General features: G+C 36.8%; 1 protein-coding gene across 1 annotated transcript in view; it reads right to left on the bottom strand.

Annotated features, from left to right (window-relative positions):
- LOC125662603 (multidrug resistance-associated protein 1-like) overlaps positions 1 to 16,669 on the bottom strand; it is a 24,749-nt gene extending 8,080 nt beyond the window's left edge. The window contains exons 1-18 of the mRNA XM_048894858.2: positions 15,898 to 16,669; positions 15,334 to 15,510; positions 11,890 to 12,024; positions 11,424 to 11,552; positions 10,845 to 10,961; positions 9,577 to 9,641; positions 9,126 to 9,263; positions 8,355 to 8,597; positions 7,590 to 7,776; positions 6,147 to 6,467; positions 5,586 to 5,723; positions 5,343 to 5,489; positions 4,003 to 4,087; positions 3,478 to 3,547; positions 2,492 to 2,618; positions 1,975 to 2,151; positions 1,665 to 1,832; positions 271 to 454 (exon numbers count right to left, since the gene is read on the bottom strand). Of these exons, the coding sequence (XP_048750815.2) occupies positions 271 to 454; positions 1,665 to 1,832; positions 1,975 to 2,151; positions 2,492 to 2,618; positions 3,478 to 3,547; positions 4,003 to 4,087; positions 5,343 to 5,489; positions 5,586 to 5,723; positions 6,147 to 6,467; positions 7,590 to 7,776; positions 8,355 to 8,597; positions 9,126 to 9,263; positions 9,577 to 9,641; positions 10,845 to 10,961; positions 11,424 to 11,552; positions 11,890 to 12,024; positions 15,334 to 15,510; positions 15,898 to 15,954 (2,665 nt within the window). The 5' untranslated portion in view covers positions 15,955 to 16,669. The remainder of the gene's footprint in view (positions 1 to 270; positions 455 to 1,664; positions 1,833 to 1,974; positions 2,152 to 2,491; positions 2,619 to 3,477; positions 3,548 to 4,002; positions 4,088 to 5,342; positions 5,490 to 5,585; positions 5,724 to 6,146; positions 6,468 to 7,589; positions 7,777 to 8,354; positions 8,598 to 9,125; positions 9,264 to 9,576; positions 9,642 to 10,844; positions 10,962 to 11,423; positions 11,553 to 11,889; positions 12,025 to 15,333; positions 15,511 to 15,897) is intronic.

The raw sequence follows: 16,669 nt of genomic DNA, 5'->3' as shown, positions 1-16,669 counted from the left end.
AACCACCGACCACGAATTCTGACCACTAACCAACAGTAGAATTCGCGGTAGGTATTTTATTTTATTCCAACATGTTAGAATCTAATCATCCTCAAAGGACAGTCTTTCAATGTTTGGATAAAGTCATACCCTGTGATATTTTTGTGAGCCCCTGTTGATTTCATGGGCATCTTTAATGTCAATGGTTAAACACCTGGTATAACCAGTGCCCTGTTAAACCAACACGCCTTATTTTCATAGATCCACTACTTTAAAATGAACATCGTTTACTTTCTAAATCTTTGTCCTCCTCGTCGTCTTGAAGAAGATACGTTTCCAGAAATTGTGAGAAAGCCCCTCGTCTCTGCATCAGTTCCTCGTACGTTCCCACTTCTGAGATGGTCCCGTTATCCATTACCACCACTAAGTCTACCTTGGGTAGCCAATGTACTCCATGCGTCACTAGAATGCGAGTCTGTTAACATATTTTATCCGTAAGGATTTTCTATTCATATGTAATATTCACAGATCATATTACTTAAAATATCTAATTTTCGAGGTAGTTTATATTATGTGTGTTTATGATAAAGAAATAAATAAAGTTTGCGTTTTCGTGGACGTTGAAGGATGACCTCCGAGGTTGAAAAATGTTTTGAAATATAAAAGACGAGGTTTTTATATTTACAAAATATTTCGAGACAGAGAGGTTACATGTATCTTACTTCAATCACAAAAACAAGATCTTTTTGTCAATCACATTTGCATATTTGGATGGTTCTCCAGAACAAACAAAAGTCACGTTTTGATATATAGTGACCTATGCTTCTTCCCAATGCATAACAACACCGCATAGTTTTCCATATATGTTTGATATCTGTACATTTTATTGAACATAGAAACACCAAAGGTTGGATCAGGTGTCTAGGAGGAGTAAGCATCCCCTGTCGACCGATCACAACCGTCGTGAACCCCATATCTAGATCACGTAAATGGAGTAGTCTGTAATCAAAACCAGTGTATAAAGAACGGCCTAACAATCGGAATAAAACACGTCAGACAGCATTAGACCCAATGACAGGTTGTAATTGCAAACTAGATCTTTATTACGAGCATATAATTTGTAATGATAGGTTGTATATGCAAACTGTGTATATTAGCGACAAACTAAAACAACAAAAGGAATGACTTCAGCTTCTACATCGTCGACTTCCCATAATACATGTAACTAGCAATACTCGATTTTCACCTACATATCATGGTGTTTATGTCTATCAATTCATTCTAAAGGCAAGATCATGTTCTTTGTATGACATGTTTTTAAATACTCACAAACAAGTTGATGTCACAGGGGTTTAATCAGTCAGATTTGAGGTCAACATTTCGAAAATTCTATGGTCGCTATAATAATCTTACTTGCAAACAGATATTGTCTACGGATTACTCTGTTTACATTGTCAAGATATAGGTCTATCGGCGGCTGTGATAGATCAACAGGGGATGGGTATTCCTCTTAGGCACCTTATCTCACCTCTAATGTTCCCAGAAATCCATATTTGCTGGATTCTTAATTTTGTATTCTTTATAAGATTCATGGGATTGAACACTTTCTCGTTTTTCAAGAAAGCTATCAATACCATCCCGAAGACTTGATTCTGCACTTTTGTATATTCTTTCATCATTATTACCTTATGACGCAATAATCCTTCCGGACCAATGACATCTTTGAATAGAGATTTCCCCACGTGACTGTCAACAGCAGATAAAGGGTCGTCCAAAAGATACACATCAGAGTTACTGTAGACTGCTCGCGCCAGACTTATCCTCTGCTTTTGGCCGCCACTAACATTGATGCCCTACAATCAACGATGTAGGACTTTGTATAGATAGTTGGAGACCTAACCTAACTATCGTTTACTTTACAAATATCTTTTATAAGTTATTGTTTGTATACAGCTTCTTAAAAATCATAATGAACTACTAATTTCAATAATGTACCCTTTCTCCAATTTCCGTGTTGTCTCCAGCACTCAATATCGCTAAATCCGGCAACAGTGCGCATGCCTGAATGACGCGTTTGTATTTTTTCTCCAACAATTTGCCACCAAACAGAATATTCTCTTTTACTGTAAGATTCTGAATCCACGCTTCCTGTGGTACATACGCGACTGACCCCTGAAATAAAACTAGCTAAAGAAATATATTGTTTACAATGACAACAAAGAATAGCCTCAGATGCGTGTTTTATGTCTCTTCCAGGACGTTTCACTCATATTATGACGTCACAACCTTTAACTGAAGTTGTATCTCATCAGTAATTGCTAAATCTGTACATTTTACATATGCTAGTTATATCTCCCCAACTGACCTATACTGTATTAGCAATAAATTCAAAATAAAATTTTGTCTTTCTTTTTTCTACTTTCATTGTTGGTGGTCATAAAGTCTACTTGGTTTCACAATAAACAATGCATTCATTTATTTATTCATAATTTCAGAACCAACATATTCATACCTGGATGTTGACATGACCTTGAACTTTTTCCATCTCCCCCAACATGGCGGCTATCAGCGAGGATTTGCCCGCCCCCACCTGTCCAACAACGGCTACTAGTTTACCTTCACCGATCTTCAGATTGACTCTGTTGATGATATCACGAGTCTGCATGAATATTGATGGCATTAACCCTGTGACCTATATTACCTATCTATACCTTGCCAAGGCATCTAAGAATGCCTATATTCCATAGCCCTAGTTATGCTAGTATTCATTTAAATATTTCCTGGATCTAACGTTTGCTGTATCAGAAATATATCATTGTGCATGTAATTATGTCAATCATTCCAAACGCTCGTACTGTGCTGAATGTTAAAAACGCTAGATATCTGCGCGTAATTTTGCTGAGGGTGTTAGTTTCCTTATTTACGGTAACAAATATTCAGTCTCCTGCTGATGGAAACACGTGCAGGGAATATTACTGCCAAACAATGGCAACAAGGTTCCCGCGAAAATTGAAGAAATACGTCACTATGGAAAAGACTACGCTGGGATGCTATCAATATTACAACATTAAGTATGTGCGTGTCATACGGAATTTACAGCATGCATTGTGATACTAGTAAGACACGTGGGATTAGTGACAAAGAAAAATCAACTAAAAGTTCAGTCATTAGTATATTAAGATTTGTAGGAACATATTAGAGAAATGCTTAATTATTTACAAAATATCACGTAAACTTACATTTCACGGATTCCAATATCCGGTCAAACACCTGAACGGACAATTTTGCAGAACAAATATTGATAATATGCAGCATTTCACTCATAACACAAGATATTACTTCTTCTAATAATTACTATACAGTTGATGGATAATGAGTTCCACGAATTGAAACTATATTGCATTCCACAGCAATCATTGATCTTACCTGTTTAGTATATTATCAATGAAAATTTGGTTCCACGAATTTTACGGAATTTACAGCAATCATTGGTTATACCTGTTTAACGTGTTTCTGGGATTCCTGCGGTCCCAAGTAAAATGTCCGTCCTGCATGGATATGGCGTAACCTGGAAAGAAATGTTACTCCAATACTCGGTCTATCTGCAGTACATGTGTTCTCATTGTTTTGGAATAAAAATACGAAATCAGTGCGGGAGTGGACATTAAATTCATGTAGTTCAACAAGCTGCTATCACATGGAATACTAAATTCTACATAGATCATTCTTACCTGGACAAAACACAGGCCATAGAAATGTATTTCCATAGAAACCATTCTCAGTATGATATTGACCAACAGAAATATGCAATTATTTGGATGGAGATCAAAGTAACAGTTTTACCTGTATTTGAATTTTTAGCTGTGTTTGAAGTTTTAGCTGTGTTTGAAGTTTTAGCTGTGTTTGAAGGATTAGCTGTATTTGAAGTTTTACCTGTGTTTGAAGTTTTACCTGTGTTTGAAGGTTTAGCTGTGTTTGAAGTTTTACCTGTATTTGAAGTTTTACCTGTATTTGAAGTTTTACCTGTGTTTATGGAGGTAGATACGTTATCTGGGTTTAGATCTTCTTTATTAAGGAACTCCTCGATTCTCTTTACAGACACCAGCATCTACTCAAAATAAAGACCAAGAGAATGGATATTAATAATCTTATACCTCCTATAAATGTTTAGCCAACACGAACCCCTGGATATACCATAGATGGCATCAGGTACCTAGGAGGAGTAAGGATCCCCTGTCGAACGGTCGCACCTTCCATGAACCCTATATCTTGATCAGGTAAACGGAGCAATCCGCAATAATCAATGTAAAACAACAAAAGTTTAATTATTTTTAGGTAACCTTGAGGATTGGTTTATTCACTTAGGTAACCTTGAGGATCGGTTTATTCACTTAGGTAACCTTGAGGGTCGGTTAATTCACTTAGGTAACCTTGAAGATCGGTTAATTCACTTAAGTAACCTTGCAGAACGGTTAATTTACGTCATTAACCTTGAGGACCGGTGACTCAGTTGTTAGAGTGTGATGTCTGTGACCGGGGAACCTTGTTCGTTAAACCTAAGACTTGGTAATATATGTATGCATTGACTACACCACAAATCCAATTCAAATTTGAAATTAGATCGCCTTTTTGATGACAACGTGGATTTACAACCGATGTCCCCTTTTCTCCCATGCATGATACCCGAGACTGTGAGGATGTGTGATTGAGTCTTCTCTTAGTGTGACAATGTACTTCACTCTTCGTGAGAGGACAGTCATGAAAATCCATATGTTTAATGTAGCACAGGGATTACAAATCTCACCCGAGATGTCCCGATTCCTCAGCAAACGCCCCAACTGTTATGCTAACGTTAACACGACCAGTCAGCAGTTTAAATCAACATAAGTTGATGTACATTGCACAAAGCCGATAAACAAGGAATTGGGTATGTTTTTATGAGATGTATTGTTCCATACAATAGAATTTCAAAAGCTTTATTGTTAACTTGTACCTCAGAAGAGCAGTTTATAACATATTTCCAAACAAATCACATAACATCAATTAAGCAACGTATACGAAGTAAACTATATTGCATCATATCAAAGGTGAAGATAACGAACAGTGATCAATCTCATAACTCCTATAAGCAATACAAAATAGATGGTTGGGCAAACACGGACCCCTGGACACACCAGAGGAGGGGTGATATGCCTAGGATGAAACACATTGTACACAGTTGATGGTAGTAAGAACACACAGCAAAGGAAATCATTGACCCATGACTTAACGTTACACTCGGTTGAGACTATATACAAGCTACAATCTATGACGTAGATACTACTTATAGTGAACTGTTTAACTCAAACAATTTCTTTCATTACCTGTATGAGGCCTGTTATCACGAACGGGACCATAGTTATCGTGAATCGTAGTGTGTTGATGATGGACAGAGACACAAAGACTTTACTGGCACTCAGGTAATTCTTTGACGTCATCAAGGTAAAAATTAGTAATATAAAGTATGTCATCTAAAAGCAGAAAGACATAAAATGGAATCAGAATGCATATATTTCATAAGATAAGAATTTAGACTACAATCATATGTACATTACAGTTTTACATACCATGAACGGACTGTGTACAGAAAAAAGCATGGAAAAGGCTGTAACTACACACACTTTCTTCAGAAGCAGCATCTCACGTGACCGGATGGTGAGCAGCTTACTCGTAAATGATGGCTCCCATGCATACATCTTTAAAACCTAATAATATTTACGGGTGAAGTGCCAGTAATAGCAAACATTAACATAGAAGATGGATTACGGTATTCATTAACAGAGTAGTAAATGCCAATATAAGAGTGGTTACAATTTTGGTGCCGTGATTCCGGATAATTGTAATATCACATGGTATCTGTATTGCACTACGTGATCTTTTAAAATTATGATTCACGTGTTTATTCAAGATATCATTTGTGATACTCATGCTACATAAAAAATTAACAATAGTATTTTTAAAAACACAATTTGTACATGTTTCTATGGATCAAGATACATTATTCATGCATGTTCAATAATCATACTAATAGTTTTTCGGAATGAAATGATGTAGCATTTCTGCATGATAAATCTCGGTACTTCAAACGTCAACCATTGATTGATACCAGGTAACAAAGCGTGCAATACCTTTATTCCGTTTAAAACTTCATTCAACAATTTAATCCGGCTAGATTTGAGCGCCAGTATAATCCCCTGATACTTCTGTTGAAGCTTTCCAAAATAAATGTTCAGCACAGAGATGATAATGATCACGCCTATACATCCGAACGTGGCCACGCCCATCTGATTCCAAATAAGGTATAGAGCAACGGATAGCATTACAAAGAAGGACAGTATCTCGTACTGGAACATGAAGGCGTCCTGTATGCGCTGACAGTCCACAGACATCAGGTTCACAATGTCTCCAATTGTATACTCACTTTTGGCTGCGTTACTCATCGTCAGAGACTGGAAGATAAATATTGATTATTGTTGGATGTGCGGATTAGTCTGGCTTCAATTTATCCAACACATCTCAAACTTACGTTGAACTTTCTGGGGTTTTTAGCAGTAAAAAATTCAATTCCAAGTCTTTACTTTAGATTTTGTCGAGAAACCCGGACCAGATCTACTGTTGGCTTTTGATCAGTGTCCACTAAATGCTTGATCATTGAATTTAAGTGACCACTGAGTCAATGAATGACCTTCATATGGATGGAAAAGTGATGGCAACGAACATAAATAAAAAAAAATTCAAAACTGAGAGTGGAACAAACACATACCCATGGAAACATTAGAGGTCGGATCAGGTACCGAGAAGCAATAAGCAAGCACTGTTGACCAATTTCACTCAGTGTTGAATTTAATGTTTATCACAACACGAGCTACAGAGGGTGCCATCTGCTTGATATCGTAAAAATAGAGGTGTCCATGGCTTCAGAAATCTACAAGGTCGTGTTTTTTATTTAAATGTTTTGACGCCCCATTACGACTACTAGCAAATAAGTTGATATTACAGGGTTTCAACAGCGTCCTTTAAAGTCAGCATTTCGCCAGTTATATGGTTGCTAGAATGATCTTACTAATTTGTAAATAAGACCTACAATGTATCATGCTCATAATATTGAGATTACGATGGGTGTGACCGGTCAACAGGGAATGCTTATTCCTCCAAGACACCTGATCTCACCTCTAGTATATCCAAAGGATCGTGTTTGCCCTTCTCTTAATTTTGTATCTTTCATAGGGTCTATGAGAACACGGGAATTTTTCACCTCCCACAAAAATGCGACTTTACATGATACATGGGTTATGATTATTATTAGTGTTAGTTGGTCTGTCTGTCCATTAAAGATGGTGTGTCGTCTAGAAAATAATCACAATGCTTTATAACCACATTGCATTTGCGTGTATACTTTTATGAGAAATTCATTTGAACCCAATAGAATAAAAGGACGTCCGATTCCCCATGTATGTGTTTATGTTTGTATTTGATCGATAATTTTTCAGCATTAAGTATGTCGTTAAATTGCAATTATAAATTTAGTAGTAGCTTAACATTTCCTTCCTAGATATTCGTAGTACTCGTACCTTTTGATAGATCAGTCCAACAAGCGCTACTTTTACTCTCAACCCAAGTGTCATCATACCATAAGCTCCCTGGCAAAAGAATATGGACTCTATTTCTCCACATAGAAAGAACATGATTGCTAACGCCCATCCATTCCACATAGGTCTGTCGTCTGTGTGTTTGTTCTCAAGAAAGTCTATCATAATCCTGCGTGAACAAGAGAACGCAGAGGAATTAATGCCCCATTGTGGAACAAAGAATATGATTATTTGTCATAGAAGGAGGAACACTTTCTGTTAGTAGTCGCAAGACGTCATTTTCCCGAGCACATGGTGGTGCTTTACACATGGAAGGATTGGGCATATAAGAGAAAAAAATTACTACATTTACTATGGCACGAATAATATGAAGTATGAGAAGAATCATTGATTTCGTAAGGTTATATCATTATTTACCATTGATGAATGCGATGTACTATAATTTTGGTCATTTTACTTTGAAAACAACATTTTTGAATGATTTCAATGATCTACGAAATAAATGATAAAAAGTGAAGAAAATTCACTTGAATGTTTATCGAGGAGTATTGTTATCAAGGAAACAGAAAAAATAAATAAAAATCCGTTATAATGTTTTCATAGTCTAATGATATTGATATTATGTCTGCAGTTCAAACCCAATTATCCTGTTCAACATATGAAAAATTCTATGTCATGACAATTGAACATTATATATCATATAAAACTTTGATATCCCATCCGAGAAGAAGACAAAAAGACACTAACTTGAGAAGCAGTGGTTGGATTAAAGAGAAGACATCACAAACAATTTTGAAGAACGAGGCAAGAAACCATTGTCTCCAATACGTCTTCATCACCACTTTAAGTAACGACGGGTTTGATTGGTGGGGGGTTTCGGTCCCATCAATCCCGTACCCAGTTCCTGATTTTTGATTGGTTAGGAGTGGTGTTGACTCGAACGCACCATTCTGATAGATATGGTCATGGGAAGACTTCCTTCGTTGCTTTCTGAATAAGGTTTGAAATGACGTGTTTACTACAATCAAATCACAGAGTTATTACAATATAGCCATATTTATAACATAGCCACAAAGTTACATGTATAACAGTTAAAGCATTTATTGAATTTATATATTCATTACAATATAATTACAAAATTATTACAATATACGCCATACAAATTAATTTCTGGTTCTTCAACTACAGCTGCTTGCATTTCATATGGGCGAAAACTTATCCAAGTGACTTAGCATGTATTTTTTAAACAATGTTACACTGATTTATTGAACAGAATATACAGACCACCAGTCCATCAAATTAAAGTCAGCTTTTCATCCTAAGTTAGCGAAAAACTTCGTTTCGCTTTTTCGTGATTTGAATTAATATGGTATTTTTGTTGCAATGTCTGTTTTAGGAGAGTGACCTCTATCAATCTGACCTCATGTAATAATATAGTTCAACTTTCAGTGTTGATAACATGTATTTGGTTTCCTACATACGAGTATCTATTTTCCATTTACTTGATTTCGTACAGACCTAAGGCTTTTCGTTCTGTAGACCACCTCCTTCCAGTTTTCTTCCAGTTCCGGGACGCACGTGTCTGATTGGAGATAGTTCACCTGCTTCCAAATGTCTTTGATATCCAGCGTGCGTCTGTACGCCCTGATCACCAGTCTACAATACAACACGAAGTGTACCTCAATCGAAATACTCTGAAGTACTTGTATTTTTACATTGCCGTCCTATGGAGATCAGGGTTAGAGTGGTTCCCCAGTACTAACTGCTTGTCGTAAGAGACAACTAAATTGGGCGATAAAGATCCATCCCTGTTCAAAGGTCATAAGCGCCGAGCATAGGCATAAATTTGAAGCCCTTCACCGGTAGTGGTGACGTCTCCATATAAGCAAAAAATTCCCAAGCGGGACTTTAAACAGTATACATTATAAACCAACCCAACCTAAGCATAATTATGTAAGTGAATACGTACCCATTGAACCACCAGAAGATCCATCTATTAACGAAGGACGCCTGCTCCTCCGGCGATTGTTCATTCTGTCAATAATAGAAAAAAATATAAAAAGAATGAGATCAGAAATGATATCATCAGTACCTATGGTGACTAACAGGAACGGAGGGAGAAGGTGCTACAAGGGTAAAGATGGCAAAGCAGAGGGAAACGTAGAAAGCAGAAATGAGACGATGATTACGAAGGAATGAGGGAAGGAATGAAATAAATAAACAGACATGGAATGAAGAGCACTGGAAGTGAAATGTGAAGATAACGAACGGTGATCAATCTCATAACTCCTATAAGCAATACAAAATAGATAGCTGGACAAACGCGGACCCTGGACACACCAGAGGTGGGGTCATGTGCCTAGGAGGAGTAAGCATCCCCTGTCGACCGGTCACACCCGCCATGAGCCCTATATCCTGATTAGATGAACGGAGCTATCCGTAGTCAAAATCAATGTGTCAAGAACGGCCTAACAATCGGTATGAAACATGGCAGACAGCATTTGACCCAATGATAGGTTGTATTGACGAACTAGATCGTTATAATGACCATACAATTTGCGAAATGCTGACTTCAATCGAGACTGTTGAAATCCCTGTACCATCAACTTGTTTGTCAGTAGCTTGCCTCGATTTAAAAACTTATTATACAAAGAACAAGCTCTTGCGTGTCGAATCAGTTGAGGGATATAAACAACATATGCAGGTGATAATGGAATATTGCTACATACATGTGGGAAGTTGACGATTGAGAAGCTGAAATAATCCCGTTTGTCATACAGCTGAGTTGTCAGTTTGCCGTTATTGTCTCAATGTGTTCGCCTCAAAATAGAGGTAGGGATTGAATCTTCAGTAACACTGATCGCGTCCGCTTACTCGCGACCTATAAGCAGTGGAGCAAACTCGAACGCGTTGATAAACAATAGTAACATTATAAATGTACTCCCCCTAGATTTAATGGAAGGGACATAGGGTAAAAGCAGTGTTGTAAGAAGTGGAGCAAGCAGAATAGGTATGTGTAAAGAGGAAGGGAGAAGTGAAGAAAGAACGGAGAAAAAAGGTCGAAGTGATGTAAGAAGACAAGAAGAGAAAGAAAGGAGAAAAGAGGGGATGTATAAGAAAAGAAGTTGTAAGAAGATGAGAACAAGTAGAGAAGTTAAAGGGAGGGGACCAAAGATGAAACAAAACAGAGGAAGAGTAAATGTGGGGATGAGGAGGAAGAGAAGAAGTAATATTCACCTGTCCCAGGAGAGTGTAGGAAGGACGACCTGGCTTCTCAGCAAAGGAGTACAGAACAAGTTGTATACAGACGAATCCATAGTACACATAATACAGGATGCTGGTGCTACAACTCGGCTGTAAACATAAATACACGTAATACAGGATGCTAATGGCACAACTCGGCTGTAAACATAAATACACGTAATACAGGATGCTAATGGCACAACTCGGCTGTAAACATAAATACACATAGTACAGGATACTGGTCCTGCAACTCGGCTGCAAAGATAAATACACTGTAAAGGTAATATTTCAATAATTGAAAGATAATCAAACTGATAAGAATATTGAATCTTTCCATGGATTGACTTTCCATGAAAAGAATAATGTTTAAAATAGCTTCACAAAAATTATTGTTCCTTTAAATTATGGATCTTTTTTATGCAACTTATGATGCGTAATAGCAGCACAAAATTAAAAAATATATGGACATCAATACCAGACTTTGTGATTGTCTAAACGTGTGTGTCACCCTAGTTTGATAGCTAAAACAATTTAAATCACTCTACAGATGTTGTTCTCTCTAGAGGAGCTTACCCTATAGGAAATGGCAGACTGTAGCGAGACGGTGCTGCAGCCTAGTAGTAGAACCCAGAATGTAACCACAATTCCGGACGAAATGACGCGCTTTTTACGAAGAATCTGAGTGAGTATTGATAAATACACCTACAATAAAGAATTCACAAACATGATATCATTATAAGTACATTACAGAGTATGCAAGGCCAAAACAAAGAACTAAACACACGAAGCCCGGCTATTGTCCGCCAACGCACGGAAATACATGTGTGTTTTAATCAGCATAGATTATTTGACAGTTTATCACATATATTGTAATTGATTATGATATAAAGAAAGCAAATCATGTAATTCATAGAAATAGGGCAAGATCAAAATTCACAGAAGAGAATATCTATCTTGCAAAATGATATCTATCTTTACTACATATACATATAAATATGTATCCTTAAATGTTAAGTTGTTACGGAAATCATGTACTCACAAATACAAAAATTAGGGCACCAGCTCCAACATAGAACTCGTCCGGGGCCGACACACCCGACTGACAATGGTAACCACGTGATGAGGTTAGAACGATACTGACACATGTTAACAGGGTTAGGACTATACACAACACCTGTCAAAAGAAGCGGGAGTTCTATAAATAGATATATGAGTTCTATAATTAAAAATAGTTCGAAATTGAAAATTGGATTTTTATAATTAGAAATAGTTGTTCTATAATTAGAAAATGGTGTACAAGAATCAGACGTAAGATTCAATAATCATAAGAAGCAGAAATTCAACTATTTGAAGTAGAAGTCCTATACTTAGAAGTAGAAGTCCTATAATTAGAAGTGGGAGTTCTATAATTAGAAGTAAGATTGCTATGATTAGAAGTAGGAGTTCTATAATTAGAAGTAGAAGTCCTATAATTAGAAGTGGGAGTTCTATAATTAGAAGTAAGAGTGCTATGATTAGAAGTAGGAGTTCTATAATTAGAAGTAGAAGTCCTATAATTAGCAGTAAGAGTTCTATGATTGATTGATTGATTGAATATTGTTTAACGTCCATCTCGAGAATATTTCACTCATATGGAGACGTCATCACTGCCGGTGAAGGGCTGCAAAATTTAGGCCTATGATCGGCGCTTATGCCCATTGAGCAGGGTGGGTTCTTTATCGTGCCACACCTGCTGTGACACGGGACCTCGGTTTTTGCGGTCTCATCCAAAGGACCGCCACATTTAGTCGCCTCTTACGACAAGCAAGGGGGTACTGACGATCAATTCTAATCCGGATTCCCACGGGATTATTAGATTAGAAGTAAGATTTCTATAATTAGAAGTAGGAGCTCTATGATTAGAAGTAAGAGTTCTATAATTAGAAGTAGGAGTTCTATAATTAGAAGTAAGAGTTCTATAATTAGAAGTAGGAGCTCTATGATTAGAAGTAAGAGTTCTATAATTAGAAGTAGGAGTTCTATAATTAGAAGTAAGAGTTCTATAATTAGAAGTAGGAGTTCTATAATTAGAAGTAGGAGTTCTATAATTAGAAGTAGGAGTCCTATGATTAGAAGGTTTCCCCGTGGGACTGATAGTTATATGAAATGTAAACTATAATGCGTCCATGATAAAGAAAGTAACGGAATAACAATGTCATCAGGCATATTCGGGTTTTAGGCTTGGTGGATGCTACTCCATCAACGAACATGCTTGGTGAGCCTGAAACGTCCTTTACTATGAAAAAACGGCAGTGGAGCGCAACGAAGCAATGCGGATATTGGATGTAAAAACATGTGAATCATTTATCACCCGATAGAAAAACATTCACTGAACCGCAAAAGCTTAATTCCCCACCCTTACTCTTGTTGTACTCTAAACACGTGCGTATTATACATTGACGTCCAGTGCCCGTTGCTTTTCCTCTCCGTCCACCGCTCTTCGTACGTCTGCCCCGATCACGTGATATTGATGACGAACTTCTACAGTTGTTTTCACGTTTACTACTATTGACCTCGTTGAACTTTCGTGAGGGGAGCAAATTTTGACTAAGGAATTCAGGAAGGCATTAGGAATGTTAAGCGATTCTTCATAAATCACTTTCTTTAGTTACTTTGATGTGCACCGCATGTATCAGCAATTACAGCCACTCTTGTTTTCCTCTAAACATTCGTACTATATGAAACAGAAGATTATACTAATACAAGTATCTCACAAACTTTTAGTCTTTCAAATAGGCTAATCTCCACATGTCACTAAACTTGACCTTATCTACATGAAGACTAACCACCGCGTATTCATGAACAGATTAAAACGTACTTACGGAGTATAAAAACCACTTTTCATTTTTTTCTAAAAGTATACATGCGATGTTATACGTTCAGTATTTTTACAGCAGCATATATTTCATGGCGCGCTTTATTACCGGGGCTTTATTCAATAGGACGGTGTGACGAGGTTCAGCGTATGTTATCTAATACACTAATGTCTTTCAAACACTGAAATACATTGTATTGCACAGAAAAGGCGACATGGCGGCTCTGTTATATCATACCACGGGTATCGGGCAGCAGGGAGGCGATCATATTGTAATGCCCGTTTTTATATCTAAATTGTAACACGAAAAAAAAAAATGAATTGTCTATCATTCTATTTTGAATTTACAATTTTGTGAGAGAAAGTTCCATTTCATTCCAACATATGAAGAGAATTAAAAATCAATATTTCGCCAACCGGGTGTCGACAGAAATAACACCCTTTTATTTCTTAAACTTGTTATGAAATACAATTGTAATTATTGATAGCAATCAAAATATAATTGTAAGAAAAAAAAGATATCTATTTTTATTTCAAAAGAAATATAAGAGACAAGATTCGGTATATATATCACAAGGGAAGAAATTGATGAGAAATGACTGTGATTTTGTGGAGACGCTAAAACTCGCGCACTTATACACGTGCGTCTATATAGGAATCATAAAATTGTGAAAAATTTCCGGTTTATTTCTATAAGGGAGATACTTTTACCTGTACCAGTAAAGTCTAAACAACCAGCGATGCACAGAATGGAGAAATATGTGCCGATCTCCTCTTACTAATATTTGACAATAAATTGTATTTTAGAACACATGTAGGTCCTTCTGAATTGACGCTTTTATTTACCTTTGTCAAAATCAAACATAAAGAAATGATAATAATTAAAAAAATAAATAAACAAAAAGCCCTAATACGATTGCATTTTCCATTCAATTCAACTATGAACACTGTCAAACATGACTCCACAGGCCAGTCGCATAAACAAAACAAAAACAAAACCCAGCAAAATCAAATAGAATAATGAAATAGAAAAGCACACGTGCAGATATTATTAAATAGCATTCAAATTACTTCATATATTTAGTCTCCCGTGGGGATCCGGGTTAGAATAGGTCCCCAGTACCTCCTTGCTTGTCGCAAGAGACGACTAAATGGGGCGGTCCTTCGGATGAGACCGCAAAAACCGAGATCCCGTGTCACAGCAAGTGTGGCACGATAAAGATCCCTCCCTGCTTAATGGGCATAAGCGCCGAGCATAGGCCTAAATTTTGCAGCCCTTCATCGGCAGTGGTGACGTCTCCATATGAGTGAAATATTCTCGAGAGGGACGTTAAACAATTTACAATCAATCAATCATTCATATATCTACATTTACGGAATTGGTTTTTTTTTCTATATCACTTACTCATTATCTCAAAATTATTTTTATTCCACTTATATATTTCTGGTGGGAACGAATTTTATTTCATGAGGAAGTCAGTACCGCGAAAACAACGAATTATGTTAACCGGGTCCATGCTATTTAGAAATTTTACAGTGAAATTGAAAACGTGAGGAAATCTAGAAAGGTCGCTTCCAAATGTCGAATTCTGTAAAACATTAATTTTAACTTCTTTTTTTTTTACTCACACTTTTTGAGACGCTGAGAACTCCGAGATATAAAGGAAAACCAGTGTGGCTCCGACACAAGGTGGCGATCTGGAAAGGTGAACATAAAAGAAGAAACCCGCACGGAATCCAAACCAATACCGTGTTCAGGAAACAATCCGGGAAATTCGGCGCTGATCCGGAAAATATACCATCGTTCTAAAAAGCACAAAGAAATATTGCAATTTTCAGTTTATATCTTATAATTAAATTTTATCAGCTTATTTAAATATATTTAATGCAAACACTAGACTACGTTTATTTATTACTCGTGGATGTACACAGCTTACTTCAATCTAGTAGATATTTTAACACTGACAAAAAAAAAGTCTCAACTTTGATGTATTACTTCGTATTAAATTTTGTTCCATCGCAATGTAGCTCATCGGTCTGGCAATTTGTATATTTATTGTGATTTTTTTTATCTCAATCTTACAAAAATATGATTTTGATTTAAATTTAATTTTCAAAACAATTTGTCTGTATATAGTTCTCATCCCATGCATGCAATATGAAATTATAGTTCTACCCCCGATATTTTCTTACCCAGAAGTCCCCTTTTTCACAAGAAAACTCCACGGAGCTACTATTGTCAATCAACATTTCGTCACTGCATCAAACCGCCACGACGTCACTGGACCACGAAAAAAAAAAACCCACAAAGGTCACCAAAAAGGTCACCGTGTTAAACTCCCTCAAACATTCGCCTGGATCGGACTTATAAGCTGCACCGTGGATTTATCAAACCGCTGGTATCATATTACATCTTCTGTCCTCTTTCATGGATAGTAACTTTTAACAATTTCCATGTTGTTGTAAATTCTTCTATGCACACAGTTCGTCGTTGCTGACGCTCGTTCCTACTGGTCACCTCTTCTGGTCACCCCCGCTGGTCATTTAACTTCAGTTGACATATATCTAACAATCGTAGTAAAAGCGGTCACGTTTCTGTATGCACGTTTCACCTGTGCACATGGGAAAGAAGTAAACACCTAATCCTCAGTGCATGGTACAAATAATGCTTACCTTTCAGTTGCGAGTCAGTTTTTTTTTAATTTACGCACTATACCGTGTTTTCATTCCTCGCCGGTAATGCGACATTCATTCACCTATATAACAGTCAAGGCCACTTTCCCCGTGTTGACAATGATATTCTCACTGAATGGTCCCGACACACAGGCAGTTTAATCTGACCTGGTCTATTTATGTTTCGTTGTATACATATTTTTTTTTATATCTCTCAATGTACAAACATTGTTTTCTTTCAAGTGTCCTCGCGTGACAAATTTAGAATTCTCCTCTACACATGCATAACATT

Source organism: Ostrea edulis, chromosome 8 (genome assembly GCF_947568905.1).
Source record: "Ostrea edulis chromosome 8, xbOstEdul1.1, whole genome shotgun sequence".
Classification (NCBI taxonomy): domain Eukaryota; kingdom Metazoa; phylum Mollusca; class Bivalvia; order Ostreida; family Ostreidae; genus Ostrea; species Ostrea edulis.
The sequence above is the reverse complement of the archived record's forward strand: the minus strand, read 5'-3'. Positions and strand labels throughout refer to the sequence as shown.